The 24,494-nt window shown below is 43.4% G+C and overlaps 1 protein-coding gene across 4 annotated transcripts in view; it reads left to right on the top strand.

Annotated features, from left to right (window-relative positions):
• Nucleotides 1–24,494, top strand: part of Sardh (Sarcosine dehydrogenase) — a 199,428-nt gene that overhangs the window by 67,853 nt on the left and 107,081 nt on the right. For all 4 annotated transcript variants that reach the window (XM_072285142.1, XM_072285140.1, XM_072285141.1 and 1 more), the window contains 4 exons: nt 784–961; nt 9,824–9,965; nt 10,042–10,125; nt 18,272–18,385. In XM_072285142.1, the coding sequence (XP_072141243.1) occupies nt 784–961; nt 9,824–9,965; nt 10,042–10,125; nt 18,272–18,385 (518 nt within the window). The remainder of the gene's footprint in view (nt 1–783; nt 962–9,823; nt 9,966–10,041; nt 10,126–18,271; nt 18,386–24,494) is intronic.

The raw sequence follows: 24,494 nt of genomic DNA on the forward strand, positions 1-24,494 counted from the left end.
AGTCCTGCTTTGCATGGAACATTTCATGCACAGCCTTAGTTGATAGATTGTAGCTAGCATTAAAAGAATGGGAAATGGAGAGAAGTGGACAGGACAGAGCACTAGACTTCAACTTCTGTTTGTTTAGCACTAGCTGTAGTCTCTTAGCAACGGCAACCACACCAACTAGGGTACCTTTATTCCATAATAACATAGATTGATTCATTGATTTTTTTTTATTAGAAGGAGAAAAGAAGGTAGGAAATGAAGAGCTTCTGTCATCGTAATTGTCTCACTCCTCCGTGGACACTTGAGCTGTCCTTTGGTGGTGAGAAAGTTGGAGGTGAAGAGAAAAGGGGAAAACTATATATAATAGACGCAGAGAAAAGTGAGAAAGGGGAGAAGTGCAATACATAACATATACATGTAAAGCAGGAATGCCTGTACAAGTGCAGTTTACATCACGGCGCTGTGCACTGTGACACTCAACCTCGCAGTACAGTTACGTGCGGCACCAGACCCATTCTCCTCCAGGAACGTCGCTCGGCTTACATTGACCCTTTAGCGAGTTTGCGCAGTGCCCGCTGGAAAGGGCTCAGTCGCTGAGTCTGTTACAAGCCCCAAGTTCCAGGACGTAAACAGGAGTCACTGGCACGCAGCCATGCGCTCTGGGCAACTGAGCATGACATGCTCCAAGTGTTCATATGCCGCCGAAGTTTCACTCAGTATTTATGCGATAATGTCACTATAATTGCATGCTACTTATGAAGGACACAGATGACAACGGTGATGCTTGCCTTGCAGAGTCTTTTACGGCAGACCACAAGCCTCTCCTTGGTGAAGAGCCATCTCTTCGAGGCTTTTTCCATGGTTGTGGATTTAACAGCCTCGGCATGAACGGTGGCGGTGGATGTGGCAGGGAGCTAGCTGCATGGGTGTTGCAAGGAAGGCCCAACCTGGACATGTATGGTTATGACATCCGGTATGTGCTGCTTGAGCTCACTTGCAAAAGTATAACATTGTGACTGCACTGCAAGAATTACTAATGAGAGAGTGAAGCAGGGGCTAGGTTTTGAACAGTTCTTTTTACATTTCATCACTTGCCTGCAGATGCCATCATGTGCTTCATATATGCCACGACATGGTGTTCTCGTCATTACGTTGTCATGATGTTGTTGTCATGGTGTTGTCACGCCGTTGTCATCATCGTTGTTACATTGTCGTCATTCCTTTCTCATCATGCATGGCATCCACATTTTCAAGCACTGCAAGTTCATGTTGAGTGAGGAGTTTTCCAATGAAAATGTACCCAACTTTGTTGTGTGCGCTGTACTGGCACATTGTTGCTGAACGAGAACAGCATTCTTCTCAAACACAAATGAAAGCTTCATTTAAACCAGTTCCAATAGTGTGTGGGATCCGCATATTTATTTTTAATTATGTGGAAATGTTCTTCTCGTGATTCAGGTACCCTGTTAATACTGTTCTGGCTTAGGTATTTGACTTATGTATATAACTAAGAGTGAATATTATTCCTGCTGTGACTTGAGCAGGGTGTCTGTTGATAGTGTCCCTACAGAACAAGGCTTCCAAATCCTTAATAGACAGTTCTCTGCTTTTCTAACGGGGCTGTAGCATTGCATGGCTGTCAGCCCTTGCACGCTGTTTTAGATGGTGGCTTTATGGGTGCTGTCTTCCTGCACGAACAAGGGGGGGAAGGGGGAGAGAGTGAATGCAAGGTAATGCAATAAAGCGCACACCTGGGGGGGGGCGGGGAGAGGGCCAGGGGGCAGCTTGTTGCACATCTCCTTTCCTAATGCGTCCGTGGCTTTGCATGGCTGTCAGTGCGGCTGAGTGCATACACAGCCAGCGCACCCTGTTTCAGATGTAATCTGCCATATGTGCAAAGAGTGGGCATGCCGAGATGGAGTGGCACCATGTGCGCTGTCTTCCCATGGGTTCAGTACTGGAGGTTGCGTAATCTCAAGTTTCAGAGATGTGTTGAGACAAGAGGCAGACAAAGCATTCGCTTCCCACTGCCAGCACTTTTCATGATAGCGTTGTCCCACTGTGAGCAACACTATCAGCTGCGGAAGCAGAGTGGATGCGATTGCGTGGCTGGCTTCACTTTGTACTGCTGATGTGGAGACATCATCAGCACAGCATGAAACCATACTTTTCATCACTGACTTTCAAATTCAAAAAATTAATTTTTTTTCTCATTGAAATTTGCCTTTTCCGATTGCATGATAATTTGGAAAACTCTGTGGCCCCTTTCATGTAAGGAAAATCTATCAGCGATTGTAATTATTTGCATGAAAGGTCAAATTTCAATATGACGGAATCTTGATATAATGAAGCAAATTGCTGATTTCACCGACTTCGCTATATCGAGGTTTAACTGTATATTGGGGGCGAGCTCCACCACTGGAAAAGCTGGCGCCATCATTGGCGTGACGTGGCATGAGGGATCACGTGGACACAGCGGCCACGTCGGCTGCTTCGGAAGCGCCGAAGCGAGTTGAAAATGAAAGTCCCACCTGTGCTGCGGTTCTGGTTAAGTGGTGAGGTTCTCCCGTCTTGGGTATCTGCTTGACAGCATTTGAAAGCACTATAATAGGTAGTGGCTGCTTTTGGAGGCGTGCAACATGGCATGCTTCTGCTCAGTGCCGCAGTGCCGGACGTAGGCAGCGGAGCCCGATGTCAGCCTTATTCACACGTAGCCGCAGGACAAGAAGCTGCATGAAGCTTGGCTCGCGAAACTTAGAACTGGCAGACGGCCATCGGCTGCAACTCGGGTATGCAGCAGGCACAGACACGAGGAAGATTTCTGCTACGGCACCGGGACTGCGATGTTCGGTGAGTAGCAGAAAATGCGCACTGAGACGTTCGCCCACGCCCGCTGACCGGCTAATATCATGACAGTTTAGTCTATGAACTTGTTGGTGCTAGATACTGGCAAGTTCACTGGAACGGAAGGGGAGCGGTAAGACACACATTATAAAAAGGCAAGGCACATGGACATGTTCGTGCTATGAATAAATGCATAGGATTACGAAAAAGAAGCAGAGGGACATCGCACGCTGAGAAGACCGATAAACATACAGTGTGACACAACTTGATAAATAATATTGAAATGTCCAAGAAATTAGAAGACAAAAAAAGGTTGAATTGTCGCGACGACACGTCACAGTCGCTGTAGGTGTCGAAGTGTATATAATGAAATTATTTTTGAACAGTTCTGATAGCGACCACGCAACAATGGTTGCTAGTGTACTGTTAAATGCTCATATGCTGCGACCTAAAGCTCACGGCATGGTGCGAAAACGCGCTCACAGCGAAAGCAAAACATTGTGCATGGACATGCATGCAGACGCGCAGTCGGTCGCTGCGAACCCGTGCGATCGCTGCATTGAGGCTTCATTCTGTTATGTTCCATTTGGTTATACAGACAGCCCACTATAAGAACATATTTCACATAGTTTACTCTCAGCGTTTGCCTACCTTTCAGGCAACAAGCCGGTTCGGGAGACTCCATCGCGGCGACTGCATGCAGTGGCGTTCACTGTATGTATTTGGCAAAGAGATAGCGTCTGTGAACGATTCTGTGCTTTCAGTTTGCCCAAGATTATTATATCGGCAGTCAAAAACTTCCCTCGTTTTGAGAGTACTTGCATAAATATAAATGTCCAGGAGGGCTGCCGCGGGGTGTTTTTATTGAACAGCGTAAGCGAAACCTACGAGGAGCGCGCCGCGTGATCTCTCATACTATGCAAGGGAGGCGCTTCCGACAGATGGCGACTCCGCAAGTCCTCGCCCCCAATACCACCTCAGTTTCCTAACTTCGCTAAGCTCTATGACATCCCAGTAACACCTGATACTAATGGCTTCAGGACCTCTGCTAAGCTAACCTTACATGATGAGCTTTGTGTGTTGAACATTGCCAGGTTCAGTTTGTACACAATTGTGGTGTTATAGTAACATGGAGTTGAGGTAGAGCATGGGGTTTCTGTGCTATCCGTCTCATGTTTATGCAGTCAAATCCTCTTATAACGATACTGGTTTTAATACTATATTGGCGATAACAATAAGCAGCCGATGCACTGTCAGCTATCGTATGTGTTCTATGATAAAACGAACTGCTTAATGAAATGCTCCTATGCGTGTTTCCTTTATAACAATTAAATTTGGCTAGCGCGTGTGTGTGCCAAAAATAAAAAGAATGCAAAATCCTCGGGAGGGAGGGATGCGAGCCTACTTCATCACACTTACCTTTGCGTTGTGCACCCCGCCATGCCACGATTTATTGCATCGCTGGCCTTGCTCGCCCCTCTCCCATCTCTCTTCTACCCTCACGCCAACATTGGAGGGGTAGAAGAGAGACAGGAGAGGCAATGAAAGCGTGCTGTACGGGTTGCATGGCACAAATGCGGGTGTGGCGAAGTGGCTTCCATTTTTTTTCCCTCCTGAATTTCGCATTCCTTCTCCTTTCACCACAAACACATAGTAGCTAGATTCAATTGTTATAGCCAGTAATGCGGCATGGGCACATAGTAGTAAATGGTTTATTTTACCATAGAATACACACTAAAGTTTACAGTGCCAGGGCTGCTCATTGTTACATCCAAGTATTGCTAAACCCGGTAATGCTATAAGTGGGTTCAACTGTACTTCTCTCTATCTAATTAAAATGTTTGGATATTTGTCCCTTCTGATTTTTTCATGCAACCCTGTTTAAGAATTATGGGCTATAACAATGGAATTTTCTTGGCACTTGAGTATTGCTATAAGTGGGTTTGACTGTATCTCATGGAAGGTACTACATTTGGCTTGGTGTGGTGCTTGAATACATTCTCTTAAATGGAAAAGAGGATGAAAGCCAGTGGGCTATACTATACCTGGCAACAACTTTCTATGGCACTGACGGCAAGGTTACTAGGGCAGAGCTTCTGCACATTTATCAGATCCATTGGTTTTAGTTTCAACACCTGTAGTGCCGCCTTGGTGGAAAAAAAAAAGGTTTTTAGTAAAAAAAACAAAAAAAACAAGAAAACATAGTACTGGCACATGTAATGCTAACGATATGGGTTCAATCCCCATCTACGGCAAGTTATCTTTTCGCCCACTTTCATTTCTCTTTAACTGATTATTTTCACATTTCAATTAAACATAACACTTTACTTCCCCTATGCTTTCTCTGGCTTCGTTATCTGTTATGTTGTGTGATTGTGACCAATGAAAAACCGAGCCCTTCGGATCTTTCTATTCTTGCAGCGAGAGTGAATTGCAGTGAGAGCCTCGAATTTGGGTATCTTGATACCATGAGGTACTGGTACTATAATGTGGGTTTATTGGCCAGCTGCTGGCTCCTAAGCTCATGTACTATGTGACACCTGCAGTTAGAAGGGTGTTCCATGTCCACTGCCTTAACCCTAAGTGGGCTAGAGTGTACTAGATAGGAAGATGGATCTAGCACGGGCTTTGTGCTAAGGCATTGTTTATTAGAATGTTGGTGGTGCCACTGTCACCTTCACCTGAATGGCGCCCTGCTGCCCGTGTGCTGGCCGGACGCATATCGTGTCAGGGACCATACCATGGTTGCTTAGAGCTTGAACAGGCATTTCACTCTGCTGTATCTAGTGTTGCTACTCGGTGCAAAACATTCATTCATTCACCAGGGTTTACTCATCGTTCCAAATTACCAGAGAAAATGTTCATGCATATACGTCAGGCAGACAGCACTGTTGAGTGGAAGTGACTATCATACTGCCTGCACCGTGCAAAATAGTCACTCACCTAAAAGGTACACAACGTGGCAGAAGCATTGATTTCATTTCCCACCAGCATGCTGTAAAGAAAGTGGAGAAACAACTATGAACAAAACCAAAAAAAGTCTGTGCATCGAGAAGACAGCAGCATATCAAGCAGATGACAGCAACTTGCCCTGTGAACTCAGCACAGCCAATGGGCACAGCTGAAACAACCAGAGCTACAGGATAAGTAACTAATTACAACGGCAGCACTGCCGCAATATCAGCGCGTAATGTCAGCATTTTTTGCATCACTCTTGGAGCTTGCTGCAGCATCCGCTGAATGCACTCCCCCATTCTAGTACACTCTAGTGGCACTGGCTAGCCCTCCTGGGGTAATTTTGTACATTAATACGCAAGAAAGTAACCAGAAGTGGCACTGCAGTAGTTTAAGGGCTCCTCAGCAGGCTCCATTGTAAATTTTGGTTATACACTGGAAGCTGTAAAACGCTGTCTAAGGAGTAGTTTACCAAAGTAATTTTTCAAATAGATTCATTATTGGAGGAGATCAATTAAACTGTCCTGTTGCCATGCTGCCAGGAGGCGAGTGTCACTGCTGACAGAGACTCTCTCCCTCTGCGTCTAGTAGCGTTCCCAAGTAGTCTTCCTTCCCTGCTTTGTGCCCTACCGAAGCCTAGGGCCACACTGCAGTGTCAAGCCCTGCCTCTTTTTTTTTCCCTTCTCTTCCTTTTTTGCTGCGTTACACCTTTGGCATTGGATGATTAGTCATGGTGAGTGACAAAACACACACTGTGAAGTGGCTTTTGTTTGTGTGACCATGACTCTCTGGCTGGGAGGGGACTTCCTTGAGAGGGAAGGCACGCAGCTTTTGGTTTGAAGTTTGAGCTCATTTCGCGGGTGTGCAGCGCCACAATATTTTGCCGGCACGATCGTCAGCATGTCATGTATGCACTATGCTTGTTTGCTTAAAATGGCCAAACCTGGTGAGGGGCCCATTTAATTGGTAAAGCACAACACACGTAATTCTGAAATGTGGGTTTGGTCCCCACCTACAGCAAGTTACCTTTTTGTCCACTTTCATTTCCCTTTTAATGATTATTCTACATTTTAATTTAACAAAACAGTTAACTGCCCCTATGCTTTCTCTGGCTTCACTGTCTGCCGCTTCATATAATGGTGACTAAAAAAGGAAATTGAGCTCCTCAAATCCCCCTGTTCTTCTTGCTTTTTCCTGCTGTAACATGCAAAATAAAGCAATGAACAGCATGAAAAATCGGGTATAGGCTGTATCAGGGATGAGGTATGTGAAATGTCTTGTGTAACTGCAGACGGTGTAGACTGCAGATAGTGAATGGGCACTAGGGTACAGAAATTGCTTACTAACCAAAGACAAAAGTTGCATTTATTCACATATTGATACAGGCATATTGTGTGTTTCTTGTGGACGATGCACGCGGGTGCCCCGACAAAGACGACGAATGCTCTCTGGCTCTCGAGCTGTCGACTGAACTAGCCAGTGCTGCAGTTATCTTTTGTAAATATACTCTGTAAATAGTCTCCAGTTCTTAATCTTTCATTCGCGTAATATTTTGGTGGAGGGTGCCGTTCCCCATCCTCGCCACAGAGCTCCGCAGCGGCCGCACCATCCTGCTTTCCGCCATGGCTCCCGGTGACGACACCTTGTCTGCTTCTACTCCTGTGACCCTGACAACAATGTCTGTTACAGTTACCAATCCCCGCAATCCTGGCATATTCTCCAGCCAAGATAATGCCGACGTTGAGGATTGACTCAGCCTGTATGAGCGTGTTAGCCAAAGCAACTGCTGGGAACCTACCAGTATGCTAGTGAATGTCCTATTCTACTTGGGCGGAACTCCTTGTGTCTGGTTCCGGACACATGAGCACAAGATCCCTAGCTGGGATGCTTTCAAGGAGAAGCTCAGCGACCTCTTTGGAAATCCCACTGTTCGGCAGCTGGCTGCCAGAAAAGAGTTTACTACCTGAGTTCAGTCTTCTACTAAATCGTATGTCTCGTACATACAAGACGTGCTCGCTCTTTGCCGGAAAGTCGACGTAACAATATTAGAAAGCTGACATACAAAACCTAAGTTACACCTAGTGGGGGTCTTAAGGTCCAAATTTGCAATCATGCTTGCACGCTATTCATGGTGGACTCGTTTTACAGAGAGCATTTGAGGACTATGTAAAGAAATTACCTCCCTACTGGTGATGCCTGAGACTGCCCTGCAGTGCTCGAACCCTCCACACTTGATTGGGGTTTCTGCACTTGTCTTTATCTCCTACACTTGCGCTCCCTATGGAGAGGGACACATTCTGCCGTAGCCAGAGGGGTTGAATATCTCTCAATCTTCCTGCCTGAGATTCTTCACACCATTTCTGGACCATGTGTGGACCATATGTGAATGCAGGGGGGGCATAGCCAAGCAAGCGTTAAATTTCTACAACAATTTGCACACTTGCAGGCCTTTTAACTCCTGATTAGCACGAGTTTGAATTTGGTAAATTATACCTACAGTGGCATAGTGGGCTCTCTCAAATGTGGCCATTCGTGCTTGGATGGACAAACATACTGCCGAGCTATGCCTCTCTGTAGCACAAGGCTAAATTTAGCTCTGATTGCATCATGCATGGCACAACAAAGCCGTCATTTGTGCACACGACACATGCCTCATCGAGTAGTGGCTTCTTTCCTCTTTGCAATAATACCCCATAAGGCGTGTGGGTAGTACGGTTGCAAAGATATACACAGTAATGTTATAACACATTTTTGTTACATGTGGTTTTAGCAAGCGACCCTCCTCTGACCAATCTTAAAGACGTTTCAGGTCAAAAAGAGAAATGTTACTCTATAAATTTTTGTTCAACTGTATTGAGACAAAATGTCAACTTGTATATTTAAACAACCAACCTTTTCTGGTTCATTGTTTTCATGGTGAGACATCCCTTCCAAGCCTACAGATGATAGAAAACTTATGATTTCGACTGCCTGTAGGGGAAGTTTTTTTTTTAAGTGAGTCCTCTTGTCCTCTTTGTGGACCATTTTCCAGAAGTTAACTGCTGCCCAATGAGTGCGTGGTGCAGATGCATGTTTTATTCTTGTGTTATTCAATCTTTTTTGTTTTTCTCTCTGATCTTCATCCATTATTTCCACTTCCCTCTTAACCTCTCTCTTATTCTTCACACATTATTCTTTTTCTAAGTACCTTTATCCTTCTGGAGCCGGCAGGCATTGTGCCCCTACTGGTGGCTGTTTCCAGCTAGCTCTCTTTCTTTCTCCCCTCTGTATTTCTTTTATGTGTACAAACCTAATAATGATAACAATCTGCATGTTATTACGTCATGAACCTCGTGGTAAGGAGCGCAACTATTTGCATACAGATGTACCAGCAAGGACAAACAGTCAAGGAGATCAATGTATGTTAAAGAAAGTAAAGAAACCAACAGACACAACCTTGTACAGCACTAGTTGTTACCTGGCGTGTATATGAGCCATGGCTATTACAGTCATATGCTGATATCAGTTATTTAGAAAACACTCAAACTTGAGAAGTTTATGGTCAATATTCAGAAGGATGACACAACAGTCAGCTGTAATTTACTTTGTTGAACTCTCTTGAGAAATCAAAGATAACAGTCAACCTGTAAATTATTTTTTAGAGTAGTGTGCAAAAAGTTTGTTACGAGGAGTAGCTGTGTTTCACAAGTGCAGACTTGTGAATGAAATGGGTAGTAACCTAAGAGTTTTAGCTGTCAGTGCTTTCGTCATTGGCAAGTATTGCAGTGGTGTTTTGACAAGAAGGAGCACTAACTTTACAACATTAGAAATATCTTGGTGCTGATGGGGGCTGGTATAATGCATGTTTAGTGTAATAATTATTGCAACATTCCATGACACTTAGACAGTGCAGTACGTATTTTCTGCAAATTGATATATCATCTGTTTGCACAATATTTTTTTCTATAGCAGCTTGTAAGCACTAAATTTTTTAGTTTTATTTATTTGATGAGGTGTTCACCCATAAACTAACCAAGTTTATTGCTTTCATTTAAAGGCGCTTTTCCCCTTCACTGACCAAAAACAACCAGTGGATTCGAGAACGAAGTCATGAGTCATATGTCAAGAACTATTCCATTGTCTATCCGAATGATGAACCTCTTGCCTCAAGAAACATGCGGAAAGATCCTTTGCATGAGGTGATATATCATTTACAATCTGATATAGTTTCCCATGTTTATTGACCTTTTCTAACGGCTTCCCTTGATTTTTCAGGTTCTTTCCCAGGCAGGCTGTGTGTTCCAAGAGCGACTGGGTTGGGAACGACCTGGTTGGTTTGCTAAAGACAGCCCTGCACCTGTGAGACTGTTTTCTTCCTTTCTTCGCATTCAATTTATATACTGGAACTCTTCAGTTTGGCTTGCAAAACACAAAATAATGTTCAAGTGTGGTTAATGCAACTGTACTTAAATTTAGGGCTGCTTATAATTATGATCAGTGCGCGGTGGCTTGTAGAGGTAAATACTACAATATTTCTCTTTAAATGTAACACCTTGTTTATTCTTTACTCATCACCCCCTATCTTGGCACATGATGGCAATAATTAAATTGCAGAATTATGTTTACAACTTGAAGCCAGAATAGAAACTTGAAGCCAGAATATAAAATTGCACTCTGCACGTGCATGTGGGACTTAAGTTGCATACCCAAGCTACAGAAGAATCTGACTCTTTGTAGGGGAGTGGGGGCAGGTTATCATGTTCAAGTAACTTCTGAGAGCAGCTGCACACTTGTCAGCAAAATTTGGAGACCCATATACCTTAACCGCCACAGTGGGCTTTGATGTTGTGCTGCTGGGCTCAAGGTCATTGGTTCGGTCCCGGCCGTGGTGGCCAGATTTCTGTGTGGGCATGACGCACTAACATTCGTATACTTGGATTTAAGTGCATGTTAAAGAACTCCAGATGGCCAAAATTAATCCAGAGCCCTCCACTACAGCGTCCCTCATTCCCTCATGAGTCATAACCCACTGTGCAGCTTTTGCACGTTAAATGCCCGCCATAATTCAAAATCGTCTTAGCTTTCTTTTTTTTCTTATGCTAGCTGTCTGGCACCTGTAGCGCCCAGTGAATTTATACACTCTTTGAAGAAAGCATTCAAGAATGTTGCCTCTTCAATGCATGTTGCAGCTATGTACATATAGTTTGCTAGTGTACTGTTTTTAACATTTTAAGGACACACCAAAGGGCAATACTCGATCCACTAGGGTTGAGAATTGGGCGAGTTGGTATTGCATGCTAAATATAGTACAGCGCAATAAAGTAGTAATGAAGCAATGAAGTCAGTGCTCTGTTCCTTTATCTGGCCGGCGCGGCTTGTTTCTTCCTTTCTATGTTGCGCTGTACCAGTTTTACTATACTCAATCAATTTAGACTTTTAAATTATTCTCTCATAACTACATTCATTTGGCTGAAAAATGTTAAATATTACTGGAAAAAATGTACGACAACTTTCACCTGCTTGAATTTCATGCTAAGACCTTAGTGCTGGAATGTTAGTGTGACATCATCGATTTCAAAGTACTGTTTTCTTGTATTTTGGCGGGTTTTGTGAGGAAAATGTTATGAAAACTTGTTAGGTTGAGCCCTTAGTTTCTTTAGAATCCGAGTAGTCCTATTTAATCTTTGAACAATTATCTACACCTAATGAGTAGGTGCTGCCAAAATCCATGACACCATGGTAAGCTGGTGCAAGAATTTCAGGGCAGTGTTTCTACATGTCTTTCTTTTCTGCATGTTTTCTCGATTTACTAAGCCTTCTTTCATGGTGAGAGGGGTCATTTAGCTATTGCAGAAGTGTTATTTACCGATACAGCTGAACTTAATATTCCTGTTTGATGTCCCTGTACTGTACTGAATGTCAGAATCCTTTAAATATACGTACCATCATGAATATGCCGGGGGCCATTCACATGTTCTGGCGCAGTAGGTCTTGTACAGCAGCCCTTGTACGGCCAGCCTTGTCATCATCCTGTGGTTAGAATTATTTCTAGTTGCATTTTTGTACTATGTTTGCTATTATAAGCTGTTTGAAGGAGTTAAATTTTTACTTATGTGAGGCTGTACTCAGTATTTGTGTAGGCACTTGAAATGTGTGTGTGTGTCTGTGTCTATATATATATATATATATACAGGGTGATCATCTTTAAGTTTTCCGGAATTTTTAGGAATCTTCTGTGGCAGATAGCCTAATTCTAGTCCTTGAGCTAGATTATTCAGAAAGGAACACATTACTTACATGATAAATCCAAACAAATATGGAATAAATCAACAAAAATTCACTAATTAACTTCTTAATTACTTTACTGCACATTTGGCAATTTATGAATTGTAGCCTGTTAGTTTGCAAGGTGTGTCCATTTGGAATTAATTTCCACAATGACACCAGTTTAGGGATATGCACCTGTTGTGGTTGCTTAGTGGCTTTGGTGTTGTGCCGCCAAGCACGAGGTCGCAGGATTAAATTTTGGCCGTGGTGGCCGCATATCTATGGGGGTGAAATGCAAAAACACCTGTGTGCTTATATTTAGGTGCACGGTAAAGAACCTCAGATGGTCAAAATTAATCCGAAGTCTCCCACTACGGTGTGCCTCATAAGCAGATCGTGGTTTTCGCACGTGAAACCCCATAATTTAATTGCAGTAGAACCTTGTTGATGCATTCCCGTTACGTACTTTTTCCCTTTGCCAACGTTCGCAATCCAGAACACAAGAAATTACGCAATAGAGTTGCGCACATTTTTTTACCGGTTCATACGTTCCCGGAAAACATGATTTTCCGGCACCAACCTTCAGTGCGTTGCTGAACTGCAATCGTATGATACGTTTTCTGGCCGCTAGATCCCATGTAATCAAGAAAAAATGCGATGTGAGCGCGATCGAGAACAGTATATAGGTGCTCGCCACGGCAGCTTCATTGCAGTACTCACCCGCCCGTCTCACATGAAAATGCCGACGCGCGCACTCAGTTTCTAATTTCAGTACCAGCAAATTTTCTCCGAGGCCGGCGTACGCTGCATGCACAGCTATCCCCGCTAATCCTATTGCGATAAGCATCTTCGCCTATCTGTTTCACAGTGCGTGGTGCCGTCGGATAGCATATAGCACGCTTTTAATAGGTGATAACCGAAACGCTCCGCCGTTCCCTGCTGCAGACTGCGATCGTATACATTTTTCCGCCACTAGGTCCCGTGTGAACAACAAAAGGGGTGAGGCGCGCACGATCAAGAACAGTATATAGCCGTCCGTCTCGCGCGAAAAATGACGGCGCGCACAGTTCCATATTCCGGTACCAGCAAATCCTAGCCCGGGTCGTCGCATGCTGCATTCATAGCTATCACCGTCAAACCTATTGCGATAAGCATCTTCACCCAGTGGCATAACCAGAAATATCGTTTGGGGGGGAGGCATTTGTGGAGGGATCAAATGCATGAATAATAACTGCATTGCAATTGTCAAAGATACTGCAAACGAATTTTTAAATGCTGTGCAATGTCAAGACAAGTAAAATGTGTATTTTTTCATGAAAGAATATACTCGTATGTCCCAAAAATTGTGTTCGAAATAACTGATTTCAGTGCTTCCATGTTTTTGTCTATTTAATAAGCAAAGAAAATATCACACGAACTTTAGAACTATATCAGTTCGAAACTAGCAAAGCAGTGCATGGCGCTGATATGAAAAATGTAAAGGCCATGAAATGAAGTTGACGACAAATATTTTAATGAAGCTTTGTTATTCAAGAACCTTGTTTACATTTTTGTACATATGCAATGGCCAGGGAAAAATCTCAATGACACTGTCCTTCATTCAAATGTATTGCGCGGGATGAGCTGTCACCGGTCGTGTATTGTGAGTAATTGCACCGAAACTATAGTCGCAACAGAGAGCATTCCTGTCTCATAAAACTCCTTGGGTTGTTGCTTCAAAAAGTCTGTAACTGACTCCTTTACGTCATCGTCCAACATGAATCTGGTTCCTTGAGCTGTTTTTTTCAATTGCCCCATATTGTGGAAGTCACCAGGCAACAGGTCTGGGCTGTCTGGCGGATGTTGCAGCCTTCCCACTTGAACTTTCCCAGTTTTGTGTTAACTACATCAGCGACGTTGGGACGGGCACTGTCGTGGAGCAACATGAGCCCGTTTCTGAGTTCTCCACGTGGTTTGTTCTTGGTTGCGACATGCTGCCAATCCGGCGTTTCACACTATCGAAAACGATTGATAGTCTCTCCAGGTTTAGCCCATTCGATCAGTAATGGCCCCTGACGATTGAAAAAAAGTCAACAGCACCTTTTCAGCGGAAATGACGTCCTTTGCTTTCTTTGGGGGTCATGAATTCGAATGTTGTCACTCTAAGCATTGCCGTTGTGTTTCAGGCTCGTAATGGTGGCACCATGATTTGTCCCCGATGAAAACTGCAGACGAAAAGTCGTCACCTTCATTGTGATACCGGATCATATGAGTCAAGGCAGCGCCGAACCTCTCTGTGTTCTGGCGGTGGTTCAAAATCTTGGGCATCCATTGCACACACAAGAGCCGATAACCAAGATGTTCATGAATTATGGTGTGAACCGAATCGTGACTGATGTTCACACGCTCTGCCAGTTCATCGATGCTTATCCTCCGTTGTTGTCTAATCATCTCACCAACCTTTGCAATTGCGTTGGGGGTGATTGCACGGTGGCTTTGGCCCGGTCTTGGATTGTCTTTACAACTTTCGCGTCCATCTTTGAACAGTTTGCTCCAATGCTTCACAGTGGCCAATGAAATGCAATGTTTAACATACACGGCAGGCGTACGGCGACTAATTTCTTTTCGGGAAACACCTTCAGCTCTCGAAAACCTCACGACACTACACTGTTCCATTTTTGGATCATCCATTATGTAACGCAACCAAATTCAACCCAGTGTATGAGAGCATTAAAGAGCATTTATCCTCATACCTGCGTGTCACTTTTGTAAATAAGAGGTGCCTGCGTGCTACGCGCACGCCTTGCAGATAATGAATCGAACCATTATTGCGCGGGATTGGTTGGCTCACTTTCATTTGACTCGCCCTTGTACATTAGAAATGCAAAGATGCAATGAAATATACAAATGCGAAGATACAGCTTGATAAATGGCTAGAAAGTGTCACTGGAAACAAAGTTCACTGCACGTATACACAAAACCTCGCAACAAGATATTTAAATATACATATAAGTCTCCAAAAATCTACGTGGCTAAGAAAAAGTCACTGTATATAATGCGTCAAACAAGGCAAATAAATATCTTGGGCAATCACAGATTCACAGATCACAGAATCCTCAAGCCCCCCCCCCCCCCCCCCCCCCCGGCCCAGCACTCCCCCTGATGTACCGCGCGAAGCGCAAGGCGGCGCGCTTCCTGCCCGCTTTTCTCCCTTGTGTGCACGAGACTAAGCCACCATCGTCAGCTCACCCATGCCTCCCCCCCCCCCCTCCACGCTTTCACTCGCACATGCAGCATGCGGCGCACGGTCATGACGTTATCGCCCTTGGACTTCATATGGAACATGAGGGCAACGGCGACAGCTGGAATGCACCTGGAGTGACCATATAATTACCATCACAATAATATAGTAATAGTATCCGGCAACTGAAGCTTCCCGTGGCCCTTTACTTTCTGCAAAAGAAGTAACGAAATCTAACTTTCACCATGTGGCAATTCGCTGTGCCGCAACAATGTCTTTTCTTTTTCTTTTGTGGGGCGGGGGCACTGAAATGAAAAAAAAAAATGCAACGGAAAGCATGTTGGCCACAATCAAATGTCTACTGTGAGCACCTAATATGGCTACCGAAGGAATATTGAAGAAAACGTGAGACGCTTGGTCCACAGAGAACCATACGCATACTGCTCGGTATCCTACATTGGCGCGACAAGACTTTCCGGCGAGGTTGTGCTCAAGCAAACGCGTTGCAATACATCGAGTCCCCACAGTGATGGCGGCGAGCACCCATTGTTTCTTTTTCTCGTCTGCTAGCACGAAGGTGTCCAAAACTCTGGCAGGTGAAAATCCACTCGGCCAGAGAAAAACGAACACGCACCGAAGTGCGCCGAGTGGTGGTTGGGGCAACACGAGAAAAAGACTTGCATTCTGGCTCGCTCTGGCAGCCTGTGGGTAGCGAGAACAAGAAAATTGAAGAGGTTCAATGTGTCCGCGTGACTAAAAGTCAAAGTAGAAAAATAAATAAGAACGTAGTTATCTTTGCTAGCATCTTAGTGCCAGCAAAGTTATCTTAGTGTCTTGACATGGATGCTTTGGCGCAGGTGAAAAAAATGTTGTTATTCTTATCTGTGACATGATGGCACAAATAAACCACCACAACGCTTCGTCTCATTGGACCTCGTTGCATGCCTTGTCAACTTGTCTGATAGTGTGTTGATTTGATCTGTCTCATTGTATGGTCCGATGTACGACTTTAGAAAAGTCAATGCATCTTTGGCGTCAAATGTTTATAACAACTTTGAGCCCACAAAGTTCTGGAATTGAAAATCTAAAGGAAAACTTTGGAAATTTCAATGCACCTTTCACATCATTTGTTTATTAGAACTTTATACCCGTAAAGTTTTGGAATTTAAATCCATGCGCTTCGTAGATTATGCGACCTCTGCGAGATGAAGCGATGAGCCCGCTCGCCATCAAAACGTCCTTGAAACTTTGTGCTCAGATGAGCTCCTTACGTTATGTGACTCCCGGTGCATGGGCGTTGCCGCGAAATCCAGCCCGAGTTTGCAATGTTCACGCTGAAATGTCTTTCTGAGTGTGAAATGGACATTCCATACAAAATTCCGAATGATGTCAGGCGCCGGGGTTTGTTTTGGTCAGCAGTGCATGGCAGCACGAAAACATTTCAGGGGGGGCTGAACCGCCATAAGCCCCCGGCTACGCCCCTGTCTTCACCCATCTGTTTTACAGCACGCGGTTTGCAGTGCTATTGGAGGAATTAGAGGGCAGTAAATGGGATATAATAGGGCTCAGTGAAGTTAGGAGGCCAAAAGAAGCATATACAGTGCTAAAAAGCGGGCACGTCCTGTGCTACCGGGGCTTAGCAGAGAGACGAGAACTAGGAGTCGGATTCCTGATTAATAAGAACATAGCTGGTAAAATACAGGAATCCTATAGCATTAACGAGAGGTTGGCATGTCTTGTTGTGAAACTTAATAAGAGGTACAAAATGAAGGTTGTACAGGTCTAAGCCCCTACATCTAGTCATGATGACCAGGAAGTCGAAAGCTTCTATGAAGACGTGGAATCGGCGATGGGTAAAGTCAAAACAAAATACAGTATACTGATGGGCGATTTCAATGCCAGGGTAGGCAAGAAGCAGGCCGGAGACAAGTCAGTGGGGGAATATGGCATAGGCTCTAGGAATAGCAGAGGAGAGTTATTAGTAGAGTTTGCAGAACAGAATAATATGCGGATAATGAATACCTTTTTCCGCAAGCGGGTTGGCCAAAAGTGGACGTGGAGGAGGCCGAATGGTGAGACTAGAAATGAAATCGACTTCATACTCTGCGCGAACCCTGGTATCATACAAGATGTAGACTGCGCGGTTCGCAGTTGGTGGTGTACTGCACACTTTTAGTAGGTGATAATACAAACTCGCCGCCGTTCCCTGCTGCAGGTGGCGCAATGTAGGCATCACATTCGGCGTCGCCCACCAGCTCAATTTCGCTTCGGTTTCCCATCGCCCCCTTGAAACACCACTTGATAGGAAAACAACAAAACGTGTGTCGGGCCGCCGGAGCACCACTAGCTTGGCACGCGTAGGCGTCTCGTGCCGCAACGATCTGTGCGACGCTTCGCATTTCGTAGATGTCAACAATAGTTAGGTCTGCCGAATTTTTTAGTTGGGATCGTACGTTTTCCCAGTTTGTACGTTTTTTCTCGCATTTTTTTTTCCCAAAACATATGAACTAGGTTCTACTGTCTTTTTTTTTTACATATGCGCCATCAAACTTGCCGTAAAAATGCACTGTTACACTCACAAAATGTTCTTTTATACATTGAAGCACAAAAGTAACTGGAATGCCTATGAATTTCATCCCTCAGTTTGGGAAATATCTCAAAGCTGGTCTCATCCTGGAAATTCATTAGTGGATATGGCTTGCATACTCACCGGCTACAATTCGTAAATTGCAGTATGTGCCGTAAAGTAATTAATTAGAAAATTAAGTAATACATTTCTGTTAATTAGCTGAATATATGTTTTGATTTCTCATGCTAGTAATGTCCGCCTCTGAATAATACAGCTCAAGGGCAAGAATTATGCTACCTGCCATAAAGGGCAAAATTATGCTACCCGTTCATAGAACTTAAAAATGATCACCCCGTATAGCTGAACGAACCACATCTTATTCAAATGCAAGCCACTTACAGTGCACACAAAAGTAGTGTGATATTTGCATAACTATTTCTGCATTGCAGGTTTTTGCTTACGATTATTATGGCAGCTATGAGAATGAGAAACACAAGGATTACACCTATGAGGGCAGGTTGAAATTGGATTACACTTTTGATTTTCCAGGCCATCATAAGATTGTGAGTATTGCATCCTCCTAGCTGTCTTTCTAATGGTTTCTTTTTCTTCGAGAGTCGTCATTGTTGCATTCCTTTACCTCTGGCCATAGTCTCCTTTAGGCAGTTTTTGTGCCTGCCAGATCAGCCAGAATGTTTCACTGTTTTTGGAAGTTCTGCTCATAAGCAGTAAAATCCCCGTATTGTCTGGAGAAGTAGAAACACTTCCAGAAGGAATGAATAAAATAAGTTGTGCTCAGAAAAGCAACACTCAAATGGCAGTGATAGTGGCAAGCACAATTGGCGTTATTGAATCTCAAATACATGGCCATCATGTTGTCTCCTGCTATGACAGAGGGGTGTCATCATATGTTAAAGATTACCTTCACATAACTAGAGAAAGCAACTAACCAAGAAGAAAAAAAAAAAGGGTAATGAGATTCATGTTTTTCTTCTTGCTCAAGTTTGAGGAAGCAATGTAATCAGCCTTCACATGTACACTTCATAGGACAGGTCCATTTTTCTACATCTGGCTACAACATTCAAGATGCACGAACACCCTGATATCTTGAGCACATTTCATATGATGACCTAACTATGATAATGTGTATCACATTTAAGCTAACTGAACCTATGCCGCAGTATTTGCCCAAATGTAACATAAAGAGGGAGCTCTGATGACCCAGAAAAATTTTCTATTTTCCAACTTCCTAGACCACTTTTGTTTTAGTATCAGCTCTGTTACCCTCATTCCACTCCCACTTCCTTACTGGCACTTAGCCCTTGTGTGTGTGCATGTCTGTTCTCCCTGAAACAAGAAACATGCTTTCCTGCAAAGCATTTAAGCTTGCTGGGCTTTATAGTGGAAAACTGAAAAAGAAAGAAAATGTTTCATTTTACAAACGGATCACAAAAAGTCTCGCCAACAGATCTTGCAATGCTGGGTGCATGAGGTATTTGAGGACATAATGATAACTTCAGAAATAGCAAAATTATACAAGGTTCAAAATATTAATTACAAATTTTTTACACTCCTCCTTTACTGATATGTGCAAACTAAGGCTTCAATAAAAACCACTTTCAGCCTCATTTACTGACTTAATTTGACTTCGAAAACAGCTGTATGCTTGAATCAGATGGTAAGGGCTGATGTGGGCCAATTCTTCCACAATAGCAGCATTTAGGGAGCTTTTAGCATGGTTTAGTTTTTGTTAGTCTCCGTCTCACTGATGCCCTACAAAGCAGAATAGAATGCTCTAATATTGGGATGTTACTTGAATGTAAAATTTAGGGTGATGCGGTCACAAAATTTACAGCCAGCCAATCTTGGGTCGCACAGGCCCTGTTGGAGGAAGGAAATCAATTACTTATGAGTGGCACCTAAGTACCTCTTGCACAGAGAGCCTGACTGTTGACTCCGCGACTTTGACGCTGTGTGTTAGTGGCTATTATTGGCTTTTTATGGGTCTCACTATTGATGGCATCAACCTGCTTGAGAAACTCCACTGCCTGAATGATGTTCAACCACTGCCAGTGCATGTTTCTTTTTTGTCACAAGTGAGAAGTGGGCATGAGCTCTTGTCTTATCTTAAAAATGAAATATTCTGCCACTTTTAGTAAGGCAGAAATCTCCAAGTCACTGTAGTCAATGTAAGGCGACTAGGACTAAATGAAACTTCATCTCGTATGTCAGACTGGAAGCTGTTACTCTGGAATAAATGTGCTTAGGTAGGCTACAGGGGCGTTGACGAAATCAAAGTTAAGCGCTTACTCAGATGAAATGAGAACATTAATGTCTACAGGAATTCGATGTTGTTACCTCATGCACCATGTGTGTTTCTGCAAATGCACATACTTTCTTGAAGGTGACAACTACTCTTTTTCATCACTTTCATGAAGGAGAAGCAGCAGCAGTAGATAGAATTCAATAAGTTTTTTATATGCTTGTCTTAATACCGTGTTTTAGCAGGCCATTTTTGTGCTCTTCTCTGCTTGTTCCCAACTGCCCATCCTCACTAAAGTGACAGTGTGCTAAACATATTTTAGCTACCCACTGAGATGACTCAGTGGCTGTGGCATTTTGCTGAAGTGGAGCACAAGGTTTCATGTTTGACCCACCAGATGTGGCAGCCACGTTTTGATGGAGGCAAAATACAAAGAAGGTCACCATGCCAAGCATTCAGTGCACATTAAAAAATCCCAGGTGGTCAAAACAGTCCAACATGTATTGGTGGCTCAGTGCTATGCCATTGTGCTGCTGAGAATCAGATCATGGGCTTATGTCTTAGTTGCAGAATACAAAAACACTCATATTCAGTGCATTGGGTGCACGTTAAAGAACCACAGGTGGTCAAAATTAATCTGGAGTCATCTACTATAGCATCCTCCACAGCGCATTGTGCAGTTTCAAGACATTAAACCCGATAACGTAACAATTTCTGAAATTTAGTCCAGGGCCCTCCACTGTGGTGTCTTTTATATATCTCTCATAGACACTGTGCTGCTTGAGGATGTTAAACCAGATGAATCTATTGCCCTTGAATATCTTGTTTAGCTAATTTTTGTTTCCGTATGTTTAAGCAAATACTATTTAGCTTGGTTACATTACAGTTAATTTAACAAGTTAAAGCAAAATTTTCATTCATGCAGCATGGTTCTTAATTTTGTGCTTCTTTATTTCACTTTACCTGTACATTTCTTAACAATGCAACATGTCATAGCAAGCCTATAAATCTATCAGCTTGGCTGAACTTTTTTAACTACTACAGGAGCTCTCATACTCCACTGTTCCACTAGCGCAGCGTTTTGGAACCTGTACATCATTGTTTCACACTACACAAGTTTTGAGCAGGACCATGCAGAATGGGCCAGCCCCATTCTGTATGAGAATGAAACTGACACAGAACTGGTACTGAACTGGCATGAACGAGTTCACGAACAGGAAGGTGAATTGAGCGTTCCTTATATCTGTGAAAAACTGGACTTTATGCTAAGCACATCGAATTTATTCAGTCATGCAGCTCTGTTCATAGTTATGCCCAGTTATGACTGTAACACTCTTGTGTTTTCTTTGCCATCACAAGTGCATATAAAGATGCTCTTTAACTTACATGCTTGTGTCTGAGCATTCTGTGCGTCCGCTTGGCAACTGGGTGGAATAGATGAGAAACAGCATGCTAAAGGCCATTGAATAACTAGTAGCACTGCCAAGGTTGACGACTGGGCGTGTTGGTATAGCATATTAGAGGTTGGATTGCGCAACATTTTGACGAGACACACAGAAGAGACACACACCACAGAGCGCTCTACTATTGTTTTATTCCCTTGTCAGTGGAATAAATACAGGAAGATACTCAGGGGGGAGGGCGGTAGCGACAAAAAATTAAACAAGAAACAACAACAAAAAAAAACAAGCGCTCTGTGGTGTGTGTCTCTTCTGTGCGTCTCGTCAAAATGTTGCGCAATCCAACCTCTAGTAGCACTGATGGCAACAGACAAGTTATGGCAAGGCTTGTCACAACATATTGTGCTTCTACGTAGTGGTGTGCGAATACTCGAAACTTCGACTATTAAATTCGAATCGATTAATATTCGATTCTATTCGAAAGACAGTTTTACTATTAGAAATATTAGAACCTCCAAAAATTGCTACTGCCGGTTTTTCCAAGTCAGCTTCGCCGCAATACAGCCGTGTTATGCGGCGAAGCATGAAGACTGTATTGCGGGTGCCTGCAGGGTGCTGGGTGCCTGCAGGTGCTTGTGGCTACCCGACAATATCAGCTCAAGTACCCACACTGTACTGCCTCTTCATGCAGCTAGACAATACCAGCCACCAGGTGGAAACTTGGCACTACTAATGGTGTCTGCTACTAATGTGGCTTAGTGTTTAAAAACACAGTTTCCAAACAACAAATTTGACCATGTAACAAGCTTGGCAATGTACTTAGACCTTCGTTCTAATGTAGTTGAGTACCACCAGAATGCTTCAATGGCAAACTAAATTAAATACCTGGCTTTAGAAGAAGCAAAGAAAATTTTGATACCAGGAACCCAGATATGTCGTCAACAAATTGAAAGCTTCTGAAGAGGATCCTTCTTTGTCAGCACTGTCGAAAGAATTTGATAAGCTCATCAACCAACAGAAATTTTCACTTGCTTGTGGCAGCACAGGTTGAAAGATATGTGCATGATGAAATGTTACACCAATAAGATCCACGTGAGTGGTGGCATATAAGCATGGTGCCCACTGTTGGCTCGGCTTGAAAAGAGACACCTGCTGATAACAGAGACTGGTGTGTCTAGTGAGCAGCTCTTTTTGGTATCTGAAGGAATTGTGATATTGATATGCAGGAGGGTGTCATTGCTCCTCGAACATGTCGAGCAGCTATCCTTCCTTCATGACAACATTAAATAACTGCTGCTGTGATACTGTAAAGAAAAAATGCTGTATGAGAGAATTTTGTTGACCACAAACCATAATTTTCCCCTACGTGATTTGCTGTGCAATAAACTTACTTTCCTTTTTTAATACCTCTGGCTGGCGAAAAAAAAATTCATCTTTGCAAAACCAATAGTCTTTGAAAAATATTCGAAAAGTATTAATTCGATACACACTTGCTTTTCATTATTAGAATTCGCTTCAAAATTGGAAATTTGATATTCACACTCCCTGCTTTTAAGCATCGTTGCTGCTAGCCTGCTGTTATGCCAGCAGTGAAGGTTGCTGTGCAGCCAGTTTTCAACCAGAAGAGATGGTGTTTTGTAGATGCTGCTGGTTACTGTCTAAATGTACTGACCTGCATGCATTTGTCAATTTTTCTTAATTTAATACAAGTCCTCTAACATCACTTTTGGCAAAAGTGTGACAGTAACATTTAATCTTTTAATTCCTAAGTGGTAACCTCAATTACTGTCTGTGTCGCATGGTCTTTGTTGATGTTACTTTCTAGTCCTGCAATATTTTCGTATTCTATAAAAGCTATTATTATTACTATTAAAGTGAAAGCCTTAAGTGGCTCATACCCCTGATGGCCTTAAAAAAAAAGCTGTCCGGTCCAGTGCTACAAAAACTATCATCATCAGCAATTGTTTCTGCCTCCCTAAGCAAGCAAAAAATGCAATGGCTAATCTCTCTTGTAATGCACAGTCTACAACCACTCATGATAGTGAAGTGTACAGTGCATACATTCATTGTAATCATGCATACAACATACAGAAACGCTGCGTCTAGTTGAGTGGTACAAAAAAGGAAACGTGACCATCTCAATGGCTGGATCGTATCCCGGCCACGGCGGCCGCATTTCGATGGGGGCGAAATGCGAAAACACCCGTGTGCTTAGATTTAAATGCACGTTAAAGAACCACAGGCGGTCCAAATTTCCGGAGTCCTCCACTACGGCGTGCCTCATAATCAGAAAGGGGTTTTGGCACGTAAAACCCCATAATTTAATTTTTTTTTATCTCAATGGCTCATACCCCCGTAAGCAATTGCTCATACCCCAAATAAGGCTGAGGCTACAAGTGCTCAGCAAAGTGAAGCGAACGGTGCATACATTCATTGAAATCATCCATACATCACACACAACAGCATACATTTCAGTGCTCTGCTGAAAGGATGCAATGTAAAGTCAAAGAGAAACATCGCTGGCATGAGTCTGACCCCGCTATATGAGCACGCAAAGTCGCAGCTAAGCATCAAAAACAAGCTGAAGAAGCCGAAATGCAAAAGCAGCAACGCGACGATGTGAGATGGCACATTACCAAGTATGCAGCAGGCTTTCGCTGTCACCTGTTAAAGGAGTGTAACAGGCTGCCGAATTTCAGTTCTTTAAATATGCAGTCTTATTCTATAAAAAATATAATTCTAAGTAACCTCCCTCCCCCCCCCAATCTTCATTTTTGCTTCGTACCCCAATTGCTCGCAAAAATGCTGTGGTGAATTAGCCTTATGTAAAATCAGGGCAGAATGGTGGGGTCAGATGCCATTGCACTAGGAGCATGCATGACACAGGGTTTCTTCCTGAGGTGGTGTGGTGAAGTGTGACAGACGGTACCTACCCATGACTCTGTGGATGATTTGGCAGGCATAGAACTAAGGAGCCTGCACTTTGGATTTGTCTCAAATGTCTTACTC

This window comes from Dermacentor andersoni, chromosome 1 (assembly GCF_023375885.2).
Source record: "Dermacentor andersoni chromosome 1, qqDerAnde1_hic_scaffold, whole genome shotgun sequence".
NCBI classification, from domain to species: Eukaryota; Metazoa; Arthropoda; class Arachnida; order Ixodida; family Ixodidae; genus Dermacentor; species Dermacentor andersoni.